General features: G+C 44.6%; 1 protein-coding gene across 1 annotated transcript in view; it reads right to left on the reverse strand.

The window, feature by feature from the left end:
- The window catches only part of LOC311242881 (C-terminal-binding protein 1), a gene marked incomplete at its 3' end in the record, with an annotated part of 63842 nt that overhangs the window by 248 nt on the left and 43104 nt on the right, over positions 1-20490 (reverse strand). Inside the window, exons 3-6 of the mRNA XM_084331946.1 lie at positions 17409-17553; positions 13535-13638; positions 9876-9978; positions 801-925 (exon numbers count right to left, since the gene is read on the reverse strand). Coding sequence (XP_084188072.1) covers positions 801-925; positions 9876-9978; positions 13535-13638; positions 17409-17553 — 477 coding nt within the window. The remainder of the gene's footprint in view (positions 1-800; positions 926-9875; positions 9979-13534; positions 13639-17408; positions 17554-20490) is intronic.

The following is a 20490-nucleotide window of genomic DNA, read 5'->3' on the forward strand; positions in this document are numbered from 1 at the left end:
TCTCTCCCTCTCTCTCCCTCTGTAGGGCACATGCTGCCCCTACTGTCGGTCTGGGGAGGGTGTAGACTAGTAGACTACCACATGCTGTCCTACTGTCAGTCTGGGGAGGGTGTAGACTACCACATGCTGCCCTACTGTCATCTGGGGAGGGTGTAGACTACCACATGCTGCCTACTGTCGGTCTGGGGAGGGTGTAGATAGATAGAAAGACAGAGAGAGAAAGAGAGAGAGATAGAAAGACACAGAGAGAGAAAGAGAGAGAGATAGAAAGACACAGAGAGAGACAGAGGGAGAGAGAGAGAGAGAGAGACAGAGAGAGACAGAGAGAGACAGAGAGAGAGAGAGAGAGAGAGAGAGAGAGAGAGAGAGAGAGAGAGCTTCTATACAGGAACCAGACTGGAGAGAGAGAGAGAGAGAGAGAGAGAGAGAGAGAGAGAGAGAGAGAGAGAGAGAGAGAGAGAGAGAGAGCTTCTATACAGGAACCAGACTGGAGAGAGGAAGCAGAGCGGGAGAACAGAGAGAGAGAGAGAGAGAGAGAGAGAGAGAGAGAGAGAGAGAGAGAGAGCTTCTATACAGGAACCAGACTGGAGAGAGGGAGCAGAGAGAGAGAACAGAGAGAGAGAGAGAGCTTCTATACAGGAACCAGACTGGAGAGAGGGAGCAGAGTCACAGGAGAACAAAACTAAAACAGTTCTCTGTAATGAGGTGTGTGTGTGTAGTGACTCTCTGTAGACCCAGAGACCTCATTTAGTGTGTGTGTGTGTGTGTGTGTGTGTGTGTGTGTGTGTGTGTGTAGTTACCTGTAGTGTAGTGACTCTCTGTAGACCCAGAGACCTCTCCACTCCGTCAGCCAGGTAGGGATCATAGAAGATCACATTGAAACCAAAGGCCTTGGCTCGCAGTGCTACCGCTTGGCCCACACGACCTACACACACACGCACACGCCACACGCACACACACACACACACATACAGTAAACTACAGAGTTATAGTTGTTTTTGCACTAATTACTACATAAATACTATTGTGAATCACTATAGAAACTAGGGCTGGGCGATATAATGATAACGATAATTATCGCGATATATTTTAATAATCGATATCGGGAAAAAATATATTGAAAAAATGATATTGTTATCAATATCGTTATCGCGATATCATTTTTGGCCATATCGCCCAGCCCTAATAGAAACATGGCATTTATAATTGTTTAGCCTTTCTATATTTTCCTCCCGTCCCCCAATTTAGTCATTATGCCAATTCTCCCCTGATGGTTGAGACTACCACATGCTGCCCTACTGTCATCTGGGGAGGGTGTAGACTACCACATGCTGCCCTACCGTCGGTCTGGGGAGGGTGTAGACTACCACATGCTGCCCTACCGTCGGTCTGGGGAGGGTGTAGACTACCACATGCTGCCCTACCGTCGGTCTGGGGAGGGTGTAGACTACCACATGCTGCCCAACCGTCGGTCTGGGAGGGTGTAGACTACCACATGCTGCCCTACAGTCATCTGGGGAGGGTGGAGACTACCACATGCTGCCCTACTGTCAGTCTGGGGAGGTGTAGACTACCACATGCTGCCCTACCGTCGGTCTGGGGAGGGTGTAGACTACCACATACTGCCCTACTGTCGGTCTGGGAGGGTGTAGACTACCACATGCTGCCCTACTGTCAGTCTGGGGAGGGTGTAGACTACCACATGCTGCCCTACTGTCGGTCTGGGGAGGGTGTAGACTACCACATGCTGCCCTACTGTCAGTCTGGGGAGGGTGTAGACTACCACATGCTGCCCTACTGTCAGTCTGGGGAGGGTGTAGACCACCACATGTCTCCTCTGATACATGTGGAGTCGCCTCTGATATATGTGGAGTCGCCAGCCGACAGCTAGTAGTTTCGCTGGGAGAGCGTAACGCATGCAAAGATTTTAGTTAATTGTCTGTCTTCCTGTGTGTGCGTGTGTGTGTTTGTGTGTACACACATGTATGTAATGTGTTTATGTACATGTATGTAGTGAGTTTATGTACATGTATGTAGTGAGTTTATGTACATGTATATAGTGAGTTTATGTACATGTATGTAGTGAGTTTATGTACATGTATGTAGTGAGTTTATGTACATGTATGTAGTGAGTTTATGTACATGTATGTAGTGAGTTTATGTACATGTATGTAGTGAGTTTATGTACATGTATATAGTGAGTTTATGTACATGTATGTAGTGAGTTTATGTACATGTATATAGTGAGTTTATGTACGTGTATGTAGTGAGTTTATGTACATGTATGTAGTGAGTTTATGTACATGTATGTAGTGAGTTTATGTACATGTATGTAGTGTGTATGGATCCGTCCCTGTGGTCCAGACAGACACGTCTGCTGATTATTATCATGCAGAAAGCCCCTCTCTCCTTAATCCGATTACTTTGTATTGGCAACAGTTCCTCTGGAAACTAAATGAGTCAAGCGAGCGACTAAACTGTCCCCAAATGAAAATGGAGAGCTGGTAAATTGCTGGGCGATGATAAAATGCCTGTAGATGGAAAAGTGTCTGCCGTCTGCCGCAGAAGCACTTTACTACCTAAATTGAAAACATCTCCATAAACCTGGGGGGGGGGGGGGGGGGGCTAGAAGATAGAAGATATTTCTTTCTCTGAGAGAGTTGACGTCTGTGAGTGTGTATGTGTTAGGGATGGGCGCACGGGTAATGTCTTTCCAGATCGAGTACTCGCATGAATTACTTGAGTAGTCTCACACACACACACACACACACACACACACACACACACACACACACACACACACACACACACACACACACACACACACACACACACACACACACACACACACACACACACACACACACACACACACACACACACACACACACACACACACACACACACACACACACACACACACACACACACACACACACACGCTACCAATTAACAATGCACAGCAATTCATGTTTAATGCATATTGTCAGTCAAAACGGCCAGTTACCATTTGAAATAATTACATTACCTCCACTCTGTCTGCAGAGACGGCTCATGGAGCGGCATGTTCGTATAAATATATAACGCTACGCAAAGTGGGCGACGTCTTGTTTGGCACGATTTTGGAAATGCACAAACACACGCACCGCTGTTTTTATCTTTTAGATAGCGCGAAGCTAAGCGACAAACCTTTGGCGGTAACGTTAGCAAAGAGGCTGGATACAGACCTGTCCGCTGTATAGACCACCGCGACACTTCCGGTATTCTGAAATCATGGGAGAGGGGGGAGAGCTATAGACACTTTTCCACACCTACTCCCGAACTCCGCATGTGCAGATTGCCCACAGAGTCTCTCTGGATTGTCCAGAGATCTAGGTTTATCAATCTTCTTCGCATTGCGGAGTTTCGGAAGTAGGTGCGGAAAAGTGTCTATGTGAAAGTCACGAGAAAGTGCCCATCGACTTGGTCTCTCCGTGTTCACGAGACTCGGGCGTATATAAAAGTCTATTGGATCATGTCTCCAGCGCCCCCACAGCCGTAGCTACAACCACTTAATTAATGTCAAGGCTCTCATCCACAATCCATTTTCTCCCCCCGCTCTCTCTGTCATGAGCTCAATGTAACGTGGAAGTGCAGTGGTCTATACAAACATACCGCGTTCGAGCCAATCGGCAATAGGGAGGTGTAGTGGTTACGTCATTTTCGTTTTTTTTCCTGTTCCACCCTCTTTTCCACTTGTATTTCCTCATTGACCATTTCTAAATCGGCTCGTTTTAGATAAATAAAGCATTAACGTTGGCATCAGGCACGTGCACACATAGAGCCCAAGGGGTGCTTGAGCACCTGCCTTTTTGAGCCTCATAAAAAAAGTGCAATTAAAAAAAAAAAAAAAAAAAAAAATGTTGTTTACCGTTACGCATATAGACTGCCCTTCCAACTGAAAAATGTCAGGATAGAATCAAAATATTAGGTAAAGAGAGAGAGATGCCCCATATTCCATTGCAGTTTGCACAGCCTCCTCACCGTGCCTCTCCGCGGACCTATATATTTTATGCATAGCGTGGATGATGATGATGATGATAGAAACCGCTGTTGCTCATACAGTTCAATGCTGGTATTACACTCATTGAGGGACACGAAGAAGTCAAGTCCGATGGGATTTGGGAATCTCAAATACAAATCGGGATTGGAATAAAAAAGGCATTTATATTAAACAATACAGAATATACAGCACTTCTTGGGGTCTGCAGGGTAAGCACTTATTCCCTCCCCCCTGAACATTTATGGAGATGTATGGGCCTTTTAAGTCAGTGATAAAAGTGTCTTTCAAGGATAAGTGAGCTCCTGCACTGATTATTATAGTTCAATATTCAATATTTGATCACCAAAACCCCCCAAAAAACATAAAAAGGGGGCCCCCTGCCCGAAAAGGGCCCTTAAAAATCGGGTTCGCGTGCTCGGTTAAAAGACACACAGGTATAGTGCCCTTTTCAGCCTTTGAGCACCTGCCCCTCTAAAGTCCTGTGCACGTCCCTGGTTGGCATGGTGTATCTTTCTGTGCGTATTCATCCACAATCTATAGCTCAACATGAAAATATTCGCAATTAAATCGTAAAGGTAGCAAAATAACAACGTTTATGTTTTCGTTCGCTGGGAAACTACACTGCTATTTGGCGCTGCTGACTAACGTCACCACCGCGTAGCCTCCTGCCTGTAGTCACAGACCTAGGATCAGATTTCCCTTACATTCGATAAGCTTAACAATTCGTACAATGGGAAAATAACTGACCCTGAATCTGTGGCTAGTATCTCTCTGGTGATCATATCCATTTATCAGATGAAGCCAAACACCATTTCTAAAAGCAACAACCACGTTATCATTATTTGTATTTTCTGCATATTAAATCACTGTAAATACTAATGTAAATCATTGTTTCGTTGTACATATTGTGTATGGTTTATAATGTTATTGTTTTTACGGCGGGCTCTACATGCCCCAATTTAAAATGGTTATCTCCTCTTTGTATACTTTTTAGAGAATAATGCTATACAGCGTTATATATATCGTTCTTGTTTACTTTTGTCCTCACAGACAAAGTATCCTGCCAGGGAACTTATGGACACGACAGTAGTAGTTATAAGGTGTTTGAGCTTGTAGCGTTAACGTTAGTTAGCTATCGTGGTATCAGCCGGCCGTGACGTGTAGCTAGCTAGCTTGCTATCTAGCTTGCTAGCCGGCATAATGCATGCAGTGCACAGGTCTGAGAAGAGGACCTGCACATTTTACTCTGTCCCGAAACGCCTCTACATGCCCCGATTTAAAATGGTTAACGACAGTAGACATTGCTAACGTCTAGCACGTTTAGGGAGGTAACGTTAACGTTAGCTAGCTAGCTAGCTAGCTTGGCATCAGCTGGCTGTGACATGGATCAGGCGACAGCACTGAACAGGCTGCCTAGTGAACACAGGGCTGTACAGTGCGACGAGGTTATCGCAAATTGCCCCTATATATAACCTGTGCGAGTGGAGAAAAATATTTGGGCGCACCTTTGCGAGTAGTGATTTCAACCCTTGCATTCGCATTTCACTCCTAAATTAATCCAAAGCGTGTGATGACGACGCGATGACGTCACTCACGCGAGCTGCACACTCAGGTATGAACAACCGACTGAGCACTCGCTGTGACTGTGCACGCAGCTTGTAGATGCCAGTCTGATTAGCTACTAGGCTAAACATTAAGAAAACCACCAGTAACCAGTAGCCGTCGAATGAAAATGTGACAGAGAACAGTGAGCCAGCAGTGGCAGTAGCCACCGTTACAGGTATGGCTAACGTCGTTAGCGACAGCAACATGGCCAGCTCTAGTAACATCAGCATATTTACCCGACCATAGCAAGCATTAGTCTCTTCATATCTCTCAGTTCCTTTGCTCAGAGAGCCCGTACTGAATTGTACCCATTCTGCAATCAGTTAATAAAGTTTTCAATCAATCAGACAAATGTATAGAAAAGCTTTTATTATAACATAATATATATATATTATTTCTTTGCAGTAAAATCATCATGCCTAGTTTGGTCCTGCTCCTGCGGAGTGCTGGTACTCGTGGGCGGCGGGGAGCTAACGTTATTAGCGCCAAGCTCTTGGAAGTTTTGTTTCGATTCATCATGTAGCCTAATGGCGGACTTTCCGGAAGTAAAAAGAACGAATACGCGTTTGGCGATTGGTGGTAAGAACAGCAGAGGTGGGTGCAAGCGGTATGACGTAATTTGCAGAATCTACTGTCAATCAAAAAATGTCTGTTGTGGTACCTGACAATGCTGACATGAATTGCAAACTCAGATATTATGGGATAACACTGGAGAACATGGGGCTTTGGTTGAGCGAGATACAGTGCTGTCTGTTAAAACTCATAAACAAGTCTTGAGCAAGACAAGTTAGTCTGTTATGAAAGCCAGTGAGTATTGTATGACTCAGACTGCAGCAATAATCATGAGCATTATAAAATAAAACACACATGGCATGGTGGAATACCATAAACATATTTCTTGATGTTTCCTTTTTTTAAGTAAGTAAAGAGGCCTATGTTCATATCGGTGAGCCCAATTTGTAACACAAAAAGAGAGACGTGTAGCCTATTTATTTATTTAATATTTTATTTATTAATTGTATTATTATTGTATTTGTTGCCATGCCTAAAATAATATTCACGCATAGGGCTAAAACATTTTCTTAAACAATATTATAATTTTTTGTTATATGAAAGAATGTTATAATAAAGGTTTTTCTATACATTTGTCTGATTGATTGAAAACGTTATTAACAGATTGCAGAATGGGTACAATACAGTACAGCTCAATACAACAACTGCTAAGACTGGAGGATGAAGACCAGAAAAAGACTTTCGGCTTGTTTACATAAGGGTCCTCCATTTTCAATTCATCAAGACATTTAAAGACATACAAATATACAGTACTTTCATTAAAAAAAAATTGGGGTTTTGTTATTTAAAAAATAATAACACCGGTGCCCCTAGTGAGAAAGCTTAGCGTACAGCCCTGGAACAACAGGCTGCCTACTGGTAAATGTAGTTCTTTTTTTACGACAAATTAAAAACCTTATATAACTACCTTTATTTCAACCAAAAATGCTTAAACAATAATGTTAGTGGTAGAAGGGAACTCATTTTGTGCAAAAATGGAAACCTTGCCAATGTTCATGCGGCAGAATTGTTACAATAGCCGATCATCCATTTCCCCAATGATGAATCCCTATACGGGTGGAACAACCAGTGACGTCAGACTACACCTCCCTATACCAACTGAGTCACGTGACAAAGTTTCCCCCCTACCTGCGCGAGTTGCTGCGCTAAAAAAAGTATGACAGGGCTCTATGGAGAAACCATGACACTCCCCGGACTAAAAGTAGTTTCAAACGAAAACGGCTGGAGGATGTCATTTTGCCAAATCAGCGTGGCTGTGAGTGTGAGTCTTTCACCTTTTACATAATCTAGCTTTGGCATGGATTGATTGTTTAGATCGCTAGCACGGCTAACAAATGCAAATATATTGTAGTCTGCCCCGTTGTTCTGACCAGGATAACGTTCCTTTTGCCCCCTTGATGCACTGAGTCTGACGTATACAGTGAACAGGTCTCTAGGAGGACGTTAGCTCTCCACGCTCCACAGCGAACAGGTCTCTAGGAGGACGTTAGCTCTCCACGCTCCACAGTATACAGTGAACAGGTCTCTAGGAGGACGTTAGCTCTCCACGCTCCACAGTGAACAGGTCTCTAGGAGGACGTTAGCTCTCCACGCTCCACAGCGAACAGGTCTCTAGGAGGACGTTAGCTCTCCACGCTCCACAGTGAACAGGTCTCTAGGAGGACGTTAGCTCTCCACGCTCCACAGTGAACAGGTCTCTAGGAGGACGTTAGCTCTCCACGCTCCACAGTATACAGCGAACAGGTCTCTAGGAGGACGTTAGCTCTCCACGCTCCACAGTATACAGCGAACAGGTCTCTAGGAGGACGTTAGCTCTCCACGCTCCACAGTGAACAGGTCTCTAGGAGGACGTTAGCTCTCCACGCTCCACAGTATACAGCGAACAGGTCTCTAGGAGGACGTTAGCTCTCCACGCTCCACAGTATACAGCGAACAGGTCTCTAGGAGGACGTTAGCTCTCCACGCTCCACAGCGAACAGGTCTCTAGGAGGACGTTAGCTCTCCACGCTCCACAGTGAACAGGTCTCTAGGAGGACGTTAGCTCTCCACGCTCCACAGTGAACAGGTCTCTAGGAGGACGTTAGCTCTCCACGCTCCACAGCGAACAGGTCTCTAGGAGGACGTTAGCTCTCCACGCTCCACAGTGAACAGGTCTCTAGGAGGACGTTAGCTCTCCACGCTCCACAGTATACAGTGAACAGGTCTCTAGGAGGACGTTAGCTCTCCACGCTCCACAGTGAACAGGTCTCTAGGAGGACGTTAGCTCTCCACGCTCCACAGTGAACAGGTCTCTAGGAGGACGTTAGCTCTCCACGCTCCACAGTGAACAGGTCTCTAGGAGGACGTTAGCTCTCCACGCTCCACAGTGAACAGGTCTCTAGGAGGACGTTAGCTCTCCACGCTCCACAGTGAACAGGTCTCTAGGAGGACGTTAGCTCTCCACGCTCCACAGCGAACAGGTCTCTAGGAGGACGTTAGCTCTCCACGCTCCACAGTGAACAGGTCTCTAGGAGGACGTTAGCTCTCCGCGCTCCACAGTGAACAGGTCTCTAGGAGGACGTTAGCTCTCCACGCTCCACAGTGAACAGGTCTCTAGGAGGACGTTAGCTCTCCACGCTCCACAGTGAACAGGTCTCTAGGAGGACGTTAGCTCTCCACGCTCCACAGTGAACAGGTCTCTAGGAGGACGTTAGCTCTCCACGCTCCACAGTGAACAGGTCTCTAGGAGGACGTTAGCTCTCCACGCTCCACAGTGAACAGGTCTCTAGGAGGACGTTAGCTCTCCACGCTCCACAGTGAACAGGTCTCTAGGAGGACGTTAGCTCTCCACGCTCCACAGTGAACAGGTCTATAGGAGGACGTTAGCTCTCCACGCTCCACAGTGAACAGGTCTCTAGGAGGACGTTAGCTCTCCACGCTCCACAGCGAACAGGTCTCTAGGAGGACGTTAGCTCTCCACGCTCCACAGTGAACAGGTCTCTAGGAGGACGTTAGCTCTCCACGCTCCACAGTGAACAGTGAACAGGTCTCTAGGAGGACGTTAGCTCTCCACGCTCCACAGTGAACAGGTCTATAGGAGGACGTTAGCTCTCCACGCTCCACAGTGAACAGGTCTCTAGGAGGACGTTAGCTCTCCACGCTCCACAGTGAACAGTGAACAGGTCTCTAGGAGGACGTTAGCTCTCCACGCTCCACAGTGAACAGTGAACAGGTCTCTAGGAGGACGTTAGCTCTCCACGCTCCACAGTGAACAGTTGTTGTCTTCCTGCAACAACTCACGCCGCGCGGGATTTCAGAGTGAGATTTCAGAGTGAGATTTCAGAGTGAGATTTCAGAGTGAGATTTCAGAGTGAGATTTCAGAGTGAGATTTCAGTTTCAGTGGCAAAAAGATTTGGTGGTAAGTAACCAAATGAAAAAATATATATAATCGAGCACCCGTAAAAAACACTCAAGTTCAGTTGAAGTGAGTACTCGAGTAATCCATTACTCAAGTGCCCATCCCGTGTGAGTGTGTGTGTGTGTGTGTATGTACAGTATGTATGTGTGTATGTGTGTGTATGTACAGTATGTGTGTGTGTATGTACAGTATGTGTGTGTGTGTACGTGTGTGTGTGTGTATGTGTGTGTGTGTGTGTGTGTCCGTCCTGTACCCACCCAGGCCTATGAGTCCCAGTGTTTCTCCTCTGATCCTGGCTGCTCCTGACGCCACCTCCCGGATCTGCTCCACACTCTGGACCCGCGTGCCCTCCCGGAGAGCCTGGTGGAGGGGAGAGGAGATGAGGGTGGAGGAGAGGTGAGGAGAGGTGAGGAGGGTGGAGGAGAGGAGAGGAGGGTGGAGGGCTTTTGGATAACATATACGCCAAGTGGCATATACAGGTGCAGCTCGATAAATTAGAATATCGTGGAAAAGTTATTTTATTTCAGTAATTCAATTCAAAAAGCGAAACTCTCGTAGAGTATAGATTCATTACACACGAAGTGAAATATTTCAAGCCTTTATTTGTTTTAATTTTGATGATTAGGCCTAAAAGAAAAAATTGTTTGGTTCCGGTTGCCGACCGACCCTGTCGATTTAGGTGTGACCCAATTTATTTTATGAGTTTAATTTTTTTTTTATTAAAAATTAAAAAGAAAATAAAATAAATTTCAATAAAGTTTCATAAAAATCTTAGTCAAACCTTTAGTATTATGGATATTAAACATACTGGCAGAGTACATGCATCCATGTTGTCGTGAACATTTTAATTAAATAAAGAAATTCCCTATCCATAGTCGCTGTGGGAAAAAATAAAAAATAAAATAAATTCCCTACCTACCCATGGCCTTAACTGACAACCAACAGGAACCAAACAATATTTTCTTTTATGCCTTATGTCTTACAGCTCAGGAAAGCCCAAAAGTCTGTATCACCAATACAAAATTAAAAATAGATGTATTTTTCTTTTGTATATAGAAATGTCGGCCTTCTGAAAAGTATGTCCATGTATGTTCACTCAGTACTTGGTTGGGGCTCCTTTTGCACAAATGACTGCATCAATACAGCTAAATATATAGACTTTTCCATGATATTCCAATTTATTGAGCTGCACCTGTATTATCTCTCCCTCTACTTTGTGTCTGTCCTCAGTATAATACACTCACTGCTTCTCCTATTGGAATCTCTTCAGGTTTGTATTGAATACTGAGTCATTACACATTCTTTGCTGACTCTACTTCCATGGGACATTTATCACATTGGAGTTCCTAGTCAGGAAAGCATTATTTGTACTGGATCATCCCTTTTACTTAAAAGGAACACGCCAACATAAATGGGAAATACGCTTACCGTCTTCTCCAGAGTCACACAAGAAGATAGATGCCAATTTCCTCTCTGTGCGTTCAGTAGAAAGCCGCGTGGCCGCAAGCTAACCTAGCTTAGCAAAAATTAATGGAAGTGGATATGGACCACTAGCCTAGCTTAAAAATCTGGGAGAGGTGTTTTGGGCCAACAGCCAGGCTAGCTGGTCTCGTATCCGGCTTCAATTCATTTGTGCTAAGCTAGGCTAGCTAGCAGATGGATAGCTTTCTACTGAAGGGTGTAGCTGTATGTGACGATATAGTTTTCCAGTACAAATTACAATGTGATATGACATCTTCGTCATGTATTTATCTTGTAATACAATTGCCATGGTCCTATTTCATTCAAAATTGTCTATTTTATTTTACTTTTTAATACTGCTGCAAGGAATCAAGGTGTGTATGTGTAACTAGGAGGGATATGAGGACTGTGTGCATGTGTAACTAGGAGGGATATGAGGACTGTGTGTAACTAGGAGGGATATGAGGACTGTGTGTATGTGTAACTAGGGGGGATATTAGGACTGTGTGTATAATAACTAGGGGGGATATGAGGACTCTGTGTATAATAACTAGGAGGGATATGAGGACTGTGTGTATAATAACTAGGGGGGATATGAGGACTGTGTGTATGTGTAACTAGGAGGGATATGAGGACTGTGTGTATGTGTAACTAGGGGGGATATTAGGACTGTGTGTATAATAACTAGGAGGGATATGAGGACTGTGTGTATAATAACTAGGAGGGATATGAGGACTGTGTGTATGTGTAACTAGGAGGGATATGAGGACTGTGTGTATGTGTAACTAGGGGGGATATTAGGACTGTGTGTATAATAACTAGGGGGGATATGAGGACTCTGTGTATAATAACTAGGAGGGATATGAGGACTGTGTGTATAATAACTAGGGGGGATATGAGGACTGTGTGTATAATAACTAGGGGGGATATGAGGACTGTGTGTATAATAACTAGGGGGGATATGAGGACTGTGTGTATAATAACTAGGGGGGATATGAGGACTGTGTGTATAATAACTAGGGGGGATATGAGGACTGTGTGTATGTGTAACTAGGAGGGATATGAGGACTGTGTGTATGTGTAACTAGAAGGGATATTAGGACTGTGTGTATGTGTAACTAGGAGGGATATGAGTGAATGAATGAATGCATGAATGAATGAATGAAAACTTTATTTAACAGATTGCAGAATGGGTACAATACAGTATGGCTCAATACACACAATTGTTAAGGGGATGCAGACCAGAGAAAGACATTTGTCTTGTTTACATCAGGGTCCCCCATTTTCAATTAATAGACATTTATGACATACACAACATACATGACATTTATGGCATAGGGACATACAGGGATTTAGTACCGATACATTTGTGACATAAACGGTATTCAAATATACAGTACTGTTACCCATAGATCCTGACAGAGTATATACATATGATGGGGAGGGGACTGTACATTAGGAGGGGGTGGGTGGGTAGGAAGGAAATATACATACGGTGGGGTGGAGATTGTACATTTGGAGGGGGTGGGTGGGTGGGAGAGAAATATACATGCGGTGGGGAGGAGACTGTCTATTAGGAGGTGGTGGGGGGTTTGGACATTTACGGTGGCCAGTTTCGAATTGCAGCCTCCCGTAGGTGCTCTTTAAGAGCGGTTTTGAATGTGGGTAGGGATTCACATTCCTTTACAGCTTTGGGTAGGGCGTTCCACATTGATGTGGCACAATTGCGAAACGTGTTTAGTCCCTTGTTTGAGCCGAATCTGGGTTTAACATGATTTGTTGAGCTTCCTCTGGTGTAGTGGTTGTGGTATTCACTGACCTTTGGGAAGTATTTTGACATGTACATGGGTACCTTAGTCGTATAGTGTATATTGTAGACCAGGCCCATTGCAAGTTGCTGTACTCTGTCGTCTACTCTAAGCCATCCTAGGTTGTCAAAGTGGGCAGGGGTGAGGTGGGTTCTAGGAGTAAGGTCAAGTAGTAGTCTGACCAGTTTGTTTTGTGATGTTTGTAATCTTGTTTTTAGTGCCTTTGAGGTGCTTTGGTACCATGAGGTGCAAGCATAGTCGTAGTACCCTTGAATGAGTGCTCCTGCCAGAGTATTCAGGGTATTCTTGTTTACCAGAGAGGAGATCCGGTACAAGAATCTAGTTCGTTGGTTGACTTTTTTTATTACATTGGATGCCATTTTGTCACAGGAAAGATTTGCCTCTAGGATTGAGGACTGTGTGTTTGTATAACTAGGAGGGATATGATGACTGTATGTATAATAACTAGGGGGGATATGAGGACTGTGTGTATAATAACAAATTTAAATTGCCTTGTGTACACCGACAATAAAATGATCTTCCATGACGGTATAGTGAAAACCTGTATCTCTGCATGGCCTGCATATGCATGACGGTACACCTTCTTATGTCTAACCTCCCAGCCCTGCGGTGAGTCAGTGACTGACCTGGTGGAGCCAGGTGGTGCGGCGGTAGAGGGTGAGGATGTGGCACAGAGTAGAATCAGCCGTTTCCTCCACGGAGGCCGCGGGCATGTTGCACACAGCGATGCCTGTCGAGACCACAGAGCAGATGGGGGTTAGGAAGTGCCTCAACCGTCAAGAGGGGGGGGGAGAGAGAGAGAGAGAGAGAGAGAGAGAGAGAGAGAGAGAGAGAGAGAGAGAGAGAGAGAGAGAGAGAGAGAGAGAGAGAGAGAGAGAGAGAGAGAGAGAGCCGTCTCTGTTGGTGGAGATATGAGATGTGGTGAAAATAATGAAGTGTGGACTCAGCGGTTTCCTCTGCTGACAAATAATAAGAGCAGCGCTGACCCGTCATGTGAGGTTATATATGTACAGATGTGTGTGTTCTCATCCTGTAATATGTATGTGAGGTTATATATATGTACATATGTGTGTGTGTGGTTCTCATCCTGTCTGTATGTGAGGTTATACATGTACAGATGTGTGTGTTCTCATCCTGTCTGTATGTGAGGTTATACATGTACAGATGTGTGTGTGGTTCTCATCCTGTAATATGTATGTGAGGTTATATATGTACTAAGGCTGTCAAATTCTACGCAGTATGATTACTCAGCCCTTGTAGAATGTAACAAGTTCCTAACGTTTTCTTTCCCCTATTATTTCATGCACACTTTATTCATTGTTTTAAATTAAACAATTTTCTTTTAAGTTATTTTGTGCAGGGCGGCTAGGTGGCGCAGTGGGCAAGGCACTCACCACCAACGCAGGAGATGCTGGGTTCAAGCCCAGCTCTCGGCGTTGCTACCGGCTTGGCTGGTCGTTCATACTAATACAATTTGCAGTATTAGGGGGTGGGAAGCTGGTGGGTGGGGATCGGACGTTGTGGACAGCGACTCCTACAGGTCGGTTGGTGCGCCTGCGCAGTAGAATCAGGAAGCGACAAGGGTGGCGTGTCCCTCCCACGCAGACCCTCGCCGCTGAGAGATCGCGCTGTGCAGGTGAAAAGATGCGACGGCTGCCTCCTCGAGTACCGGAGGGGACACGTGATGCAAGGCTTCGTCCACATTGCAGCCGGCTTGTGGGAGGCATGGCCTAACAACGTTCGAGACAGGGGAGGGTAGAATTGGACAATACGAAATTGGGGACGGGAGAAAAATAGAAAAATGGGGAGAAAAAGTAGAATTTGATGCAAATTTGCAATGCATGAGGGTCATCCTTTTGTGTTAAATGGCTGCATAAAGCAAGCATTTGTTGACTCATGTTGATAAGAGTATTAAAACTTGGAACTTGAGGGCGGCTACGTGGTGCAGTGGGCAAGGCGCTCACCATGAATACTGGAGACTGGGCTCGAACAGGAACGCCTCCCTGTTCGAGCCCAGTGCTCCACATTGCTTTCAGTTTAGCTGGTCGTCCGCACTAATACACATTGGCAGTATTAGGGAGAGGGAAACTGATGGGTGGGGATCGGGCGTTGTGGACAGCGACTCCTACAGGTCGGTTGGTGCGCCTGCGCAGTAGAATCAGGAAGCGACGGGGGCGGGGCCCCTCCAAAGCCCAGACCCCTGATGCTGAAAGATCGAGCCGCGCAGGTGGAAAGATGCGACTGCTGTTACCTCGAGTATCGGAGGGGACTCGTGCTATGTATGACTTAGTCCACATTGCAGCCGGCTTGTGGGAGGCATGAAACAACGTTCAAAGACGGGAGGGTTGAATTGGAAGATATACGAAAATTGGGATGGGAGAAAAATAGAAAATGGGAGAAAAAGTGGATAAAAAAATAAAACTTGGAACTTGAAAAAGATCTGTTTAAGGTAGATACAAAATAAAATAAAATAAAATGTGATTAATTTGCGATTAATCATGAGTTAACTATGGACAATCATGCGATTAATCGCGATTATATATTTTAATCGATCGACAGCACTACAGATGTGTGTCTGGTTCTCATCCTGTCTGTATGTGAGGTTATATATGTACAGATGTGTGTGTGTTCTCATCCTGTCTGTATGTGAGGTTATATATGTACTGATGTGTGTGTGTTAGGGCTGGGCGATATAACGATAACGATAATTATCGCGATATATTTTAATAATCGATATCGAAAAAATAACCTGCAACAGGGCAGTTTTAAATCCAGAGACAGTGGACAGACTTGTCTTTCTTGCCTGCAACTTAAAAGTAATGGCTTTGCTTGTCCAAATGACAATACTGACCAAATTGAGATTCATTTTTCTCTTGTCCATTTATTTAGTTTGCTTTCTAATGTAAAATACAGTTTGAAACCGTCTGTACACAATAGGCTATGTGTGCTAGCAGAGCTAGTCTCCAGTCACGAGTCACGGTGCACATGTGCGGTGGTTTGTCCACCAAAAAAGCACCAAAAGACAGAAAAGAAACTAGCGGAGCCAGAACTGTTCAACTCCCCTGGAGCCACAGCCAGCAGAGAAGCCGGTTTACTTTAGCTTTTAAACCAGCTGCAGCCTGAGAACTGGAGTGTGAGGGGATGTAACACTAAAGATGGTGGCAACGACAAAGAATAACTGCAAAATAAACATACATCTGTTGTTAAAAAAAATAAAATAAAAAAATGTATACTTATAACAATATCGATAATATCAAATATCGAGTGATACGATATTGTTATCGATATCGTTATCGCGATATCATTTTTGGCCATATCGCCCAGCCCTAGTGTGTGTGGTTCTCATCCTGTAATATGTATGTGCGGTTATATATGTACAGATGTGTGTGTGTGGTTCTCATCCTGTAATATGTATGTGAGGTTATATACTGTATATGTGTGTAGCTGTCATCCTGTCTGTATGTGAGGGTTATATAATTATGCATATATTTTATGTACGGATGTGTACGGATGTGTGTGTGTGTGTGTGTGTGTGTGTGTGTGTGTGTGTGTGTGTGTGTGTGTGTGTGCATGGTTCTCATATGTATGCGAGGGTTATACATATGTTTTTTTGTATTACTATCTCATGTGTTCACTTTAATAGCGTTGATCTTTAGTGTTACACACTGAGTGCATAGTGGTATAGACATAATTAGCCTGATAGGTAGTAGTATAAGTATAGTAGCATAGTAGTAAAGTACATAATAGTAAAAGACAGTAAGGAGGTTAGTTTTCTTTTTTGCTTCTCAGATAGTTTGAAGAAGTGACAGCGGAAAATTGGCCGGGTTTCAGCTGACTGTGGTGGGGAGTTTGTTCCACCATTGTGGAGCGAGGAACAAGAATAGCCTACTTCGCTTTGATAACCCCCCAAGAGCTCGGATATGAGTGGGTCTGAGGCGGGCAAAAGATGCAGAGCGTAGGGGTGTATTTAGAGACCATTGACCGGTACGTAGGAGGGAGCTGTTCCACTCGCTGCACGGTATGCCAGGTAAAGGACCTTGAAGCGGATTCGTGCGACAATGGGAAGCCAGTGCAGCTCTCTGAGAAGTGGGGTAACGTGGGCCGATTTTGCAGATTGGAGATAACTGTTCAAGATAGCGACAGTGGCTCAGGAGGTAGAGCAGTCGGCCTGGTAGTCGGAAAGCTTCCCGGTTGGATTCCCGCTCATCCCGGGCAGCGTGTCAAAGTGTCCTTGAGCAAGACACTTAACCCCTAATTGCTCCCGATGAGCAGGTTGGCACCTTGCTTGCATGGTCGCCTCCACCGTGGGTGTGTGAATGAATGGGTGAATGTGAGGAACAAAATTGTAAAGCGATTTGGATAAAAGGCTGTTATATAAATAGTTAAATACACATACACCATTTACCATTTCTGAAACAGCAAAGTGTGAATTCTGTGTTCAGGTGGATTTCTCCTTGTTCGTGCCTCATCAGAATAACAACATGAGTGTGTTCTTCTCACCCAGCTCCCCGGCAGACTTGATGTCGATGTTGTCGTATCCGCTGCCGATGCGCACAATGATCCTCAGAGCTTTGAACTTCTCCAGGTCCTCTCTCATCAGCGTTATGGTGTGGTACATCAACGCCCCCACCGCCTCGTTCAACACCTGGACACACACAGACACAGAGATTCTTTATTATCACATCTTCACAAGTACAGGAGAGTGAAATTCAGCAATGGCAATAGAATCAAATAAAGCAATATAAGTAGCATAGAATAGCAGCATAAAAATAAAACACACATACAGATTTGTGCATCACGTGTCCTTCCAGCACGAGGACGCACAAGAGAAACAGATTGGCCAATACGATTTTCCTCAAAATCTAACACGCTGACTGCCTTGTCAATCAAAGGAGGTCAGACTCATTATAACTTCGCCAAAAGCGAAAGTGAACCTCAACACTGACGGCATAGAAACATTAGTGAGAGCAAAGAAAACAGTGACACTGGACTTTGCAGGTTATATGAGGTAGGGAATGCATTCAGCTTCTAGACTACAGAACAACAACCGGGAATGCATTCAGCCTCTAGAACAACAGCAGGTTATATGAGGTACGGAATGCATTCAGCTTCTAGACTATAGAACAACAGCAGGTTATATGAGGTACGGAATGCATTCAGCTTCTAGACTATAGAACAAAAGCAGGTTATATGAGGTACGGAATGCATTCAGCTTCTAGACTATAGAACAACAGCAGGTTATATGAGGTACGGAATGCATTCAGCTTCTAGACTATAGAACAACAGCAGGTTATATGTGGTACGGAATGCATTCAGCTTCTAGACTATAGAACAACAGCAGGTTATATGAGGTACGGAATGCATTCAGCTTCTAGACTATAGAACAACAATAGAAAACTGTGTGAATATAAACAAAAGAGATGTTTACAAGATAAATCTGTTGGATATACCAGTTTAAATAATCATTTAAACACACACACACACACACACACACACACACACACACACACACACACACACACACACACACACACACACACACACACACACACACACACACACACACACACACACACACACACACACACACACACACACACACACACACACACACACACACACACACACACACACTCATAGAACGTGTGTGTGTGTGAGTGAGAGAAAGAGATGCTGTGTGTTCATGTGTCTCCATCCACATGATACCTTGTGATGTATAGCACTTGAATGCTCCTATTGTATAATTCTTAAACACACACAAAGTGTGTGTGTGTGTGTGTGCGTGTGTGTGTGTGTGTGTGTGTGTACCTTCTCATGGATCTCCTGTGTGCGAGAGTGCATGCTCTTGTAACCATGAATTTTCATAGTCAAATTATATACAAAACATTATATACAGAGGGAACAGTGGTCGAGCGGTCGTCTGGTAATCGAAAGGCTCCCGGCAGCGCATCAGAGTGCCCTTGAGCGAGACACTTCACTCCTAACTGCTCCCGATGAGCAGGTCGGCACCTTGCGCGGTCGCCTCCGCCGTCGGTGTGTGAACGGGTGAATGCGAGGCATACGTTGTAAAGCGCTTTGGATATAAAAGCAGTCCATTCATCATTTACGAGAGCGTGGACTGCTAAATCTTCACAGGCCCGGCCTGGATGCACTCTAGTTCGTCGTACCACTCGTATCCCGGTTAAGTCCTGTTCAAATCTTATTTGGGATAAGCTCTTTCTATGCATCTTCATATCCGGATCACAAAATATCCCAGTAGATAAAGAAAAACTGAATTATTCTGAATAATACCACGCAATCCGAGCTCAGCGCCGACAGCGGAAACCAACAGCGGAGATGAGGTGAGGTGAATATAGAGGTACTCCTCTGTGTACTGTAGTGTGGATCATAGCAGTATCAGTGCATCACCATGTGATCTTACTGAGGGCTTCTCCTCATCTGGATAAGAGCTTATCTGGATTCTTGTACCACAAAAGGGATATGATGCCGACATCATCACCACCAACTCTAAAAATGGAACACTTGATAATGCTGAATGACAGGATACTGGTTTGTGTGTGTGTGATTCAAGATATTTATTTTGTCACATGCACAGTTAAACGGACCGTTAAACCGTACAATGAAAATCTTACTTTACTTACTAGTCCCCCTTCACACATAATCACAAAATATAGACTAAATATTTAGAAAAACTTTAATGCTAAAGTAAAGAATCTTAGAAAAGATAAATAGTATGAAAATAAAGTATAAAAATAAGGCCACTGTGACAGAGTAACAGTATTGCACATTCAGTTCACAGTGTAGTGGTAGAAGGATATAAAGTGCACTATGCTTTGTAATGGTAGTGGAGGTGACAGTGAGGTCACAGCAGCAGTGTGTGTGTGTGGGGGGGGGGGGGGGGGGGGGGGGTTGAGCGAGTATTTGTCCTTTTTATTTTTATAAAAAAAATTGAGGGGGGGGGGCTACATCAATGGGGTGGGTTGAGGGTGGGTTCTGCTCGGTGGGTTATTTGTTTTTTCTTTTTATCATATTGATTACATTTAGGGTAAGGAGCTAGGGAATGAATGTCGTCGATGGAATTTAGTTAATAGTCCTAAGTATATAAATAAAATAATGTGTGTGTGTGTGTGTGTGTGTGTGTGTGTGTGTGTGTGTGTGTGTGTGTGTGTGTGTGTGTGTGTGTGTGTGTGTGTGTGTGTGTGTGTGTGTGTGTGTGTGTGTGTGTGTGTGTGTGTGAAGACGTCATGCGTCTCAATTACAATGAAAGAAGCCTTTTTAATTAGACAATGAGCTGGCTGCTTATTAGAGAGAGCGAGAGAACCATCTGCTCACAGAGCGTGCCTGGCAGACATCCAGAATAACACACAGCATGCCAGATGAACATACCCAGAGACCTCAGCAGTGGCTAAGTGGCATGCTTTGGGACGGTCCCAGACGTATCTTTTTGAAGCTATACATTTTGGAGACGCCACAAGGAGGAATAATGGTCTCGCTCGGCTCTACTCTCGTGTGTCCATTTGGGATCATCCCTATGTTCCCCGGGTCCTATGTTCCCCGCTTGATTGATTAATAGATTGAACAT

The sequence above is a fragment of the Notolepis coatsorum genome, assembly GCF_963971535.1.
Source record: "Notolepis coatsorum genome assembly, chromosome: 16".
Lineage (NCBI taxonomy): Eukaryota > Metazoa > Chordata > Actinopteri > Aulopiformes > Paralepididae > Notolepis > Notolepis coatsorum.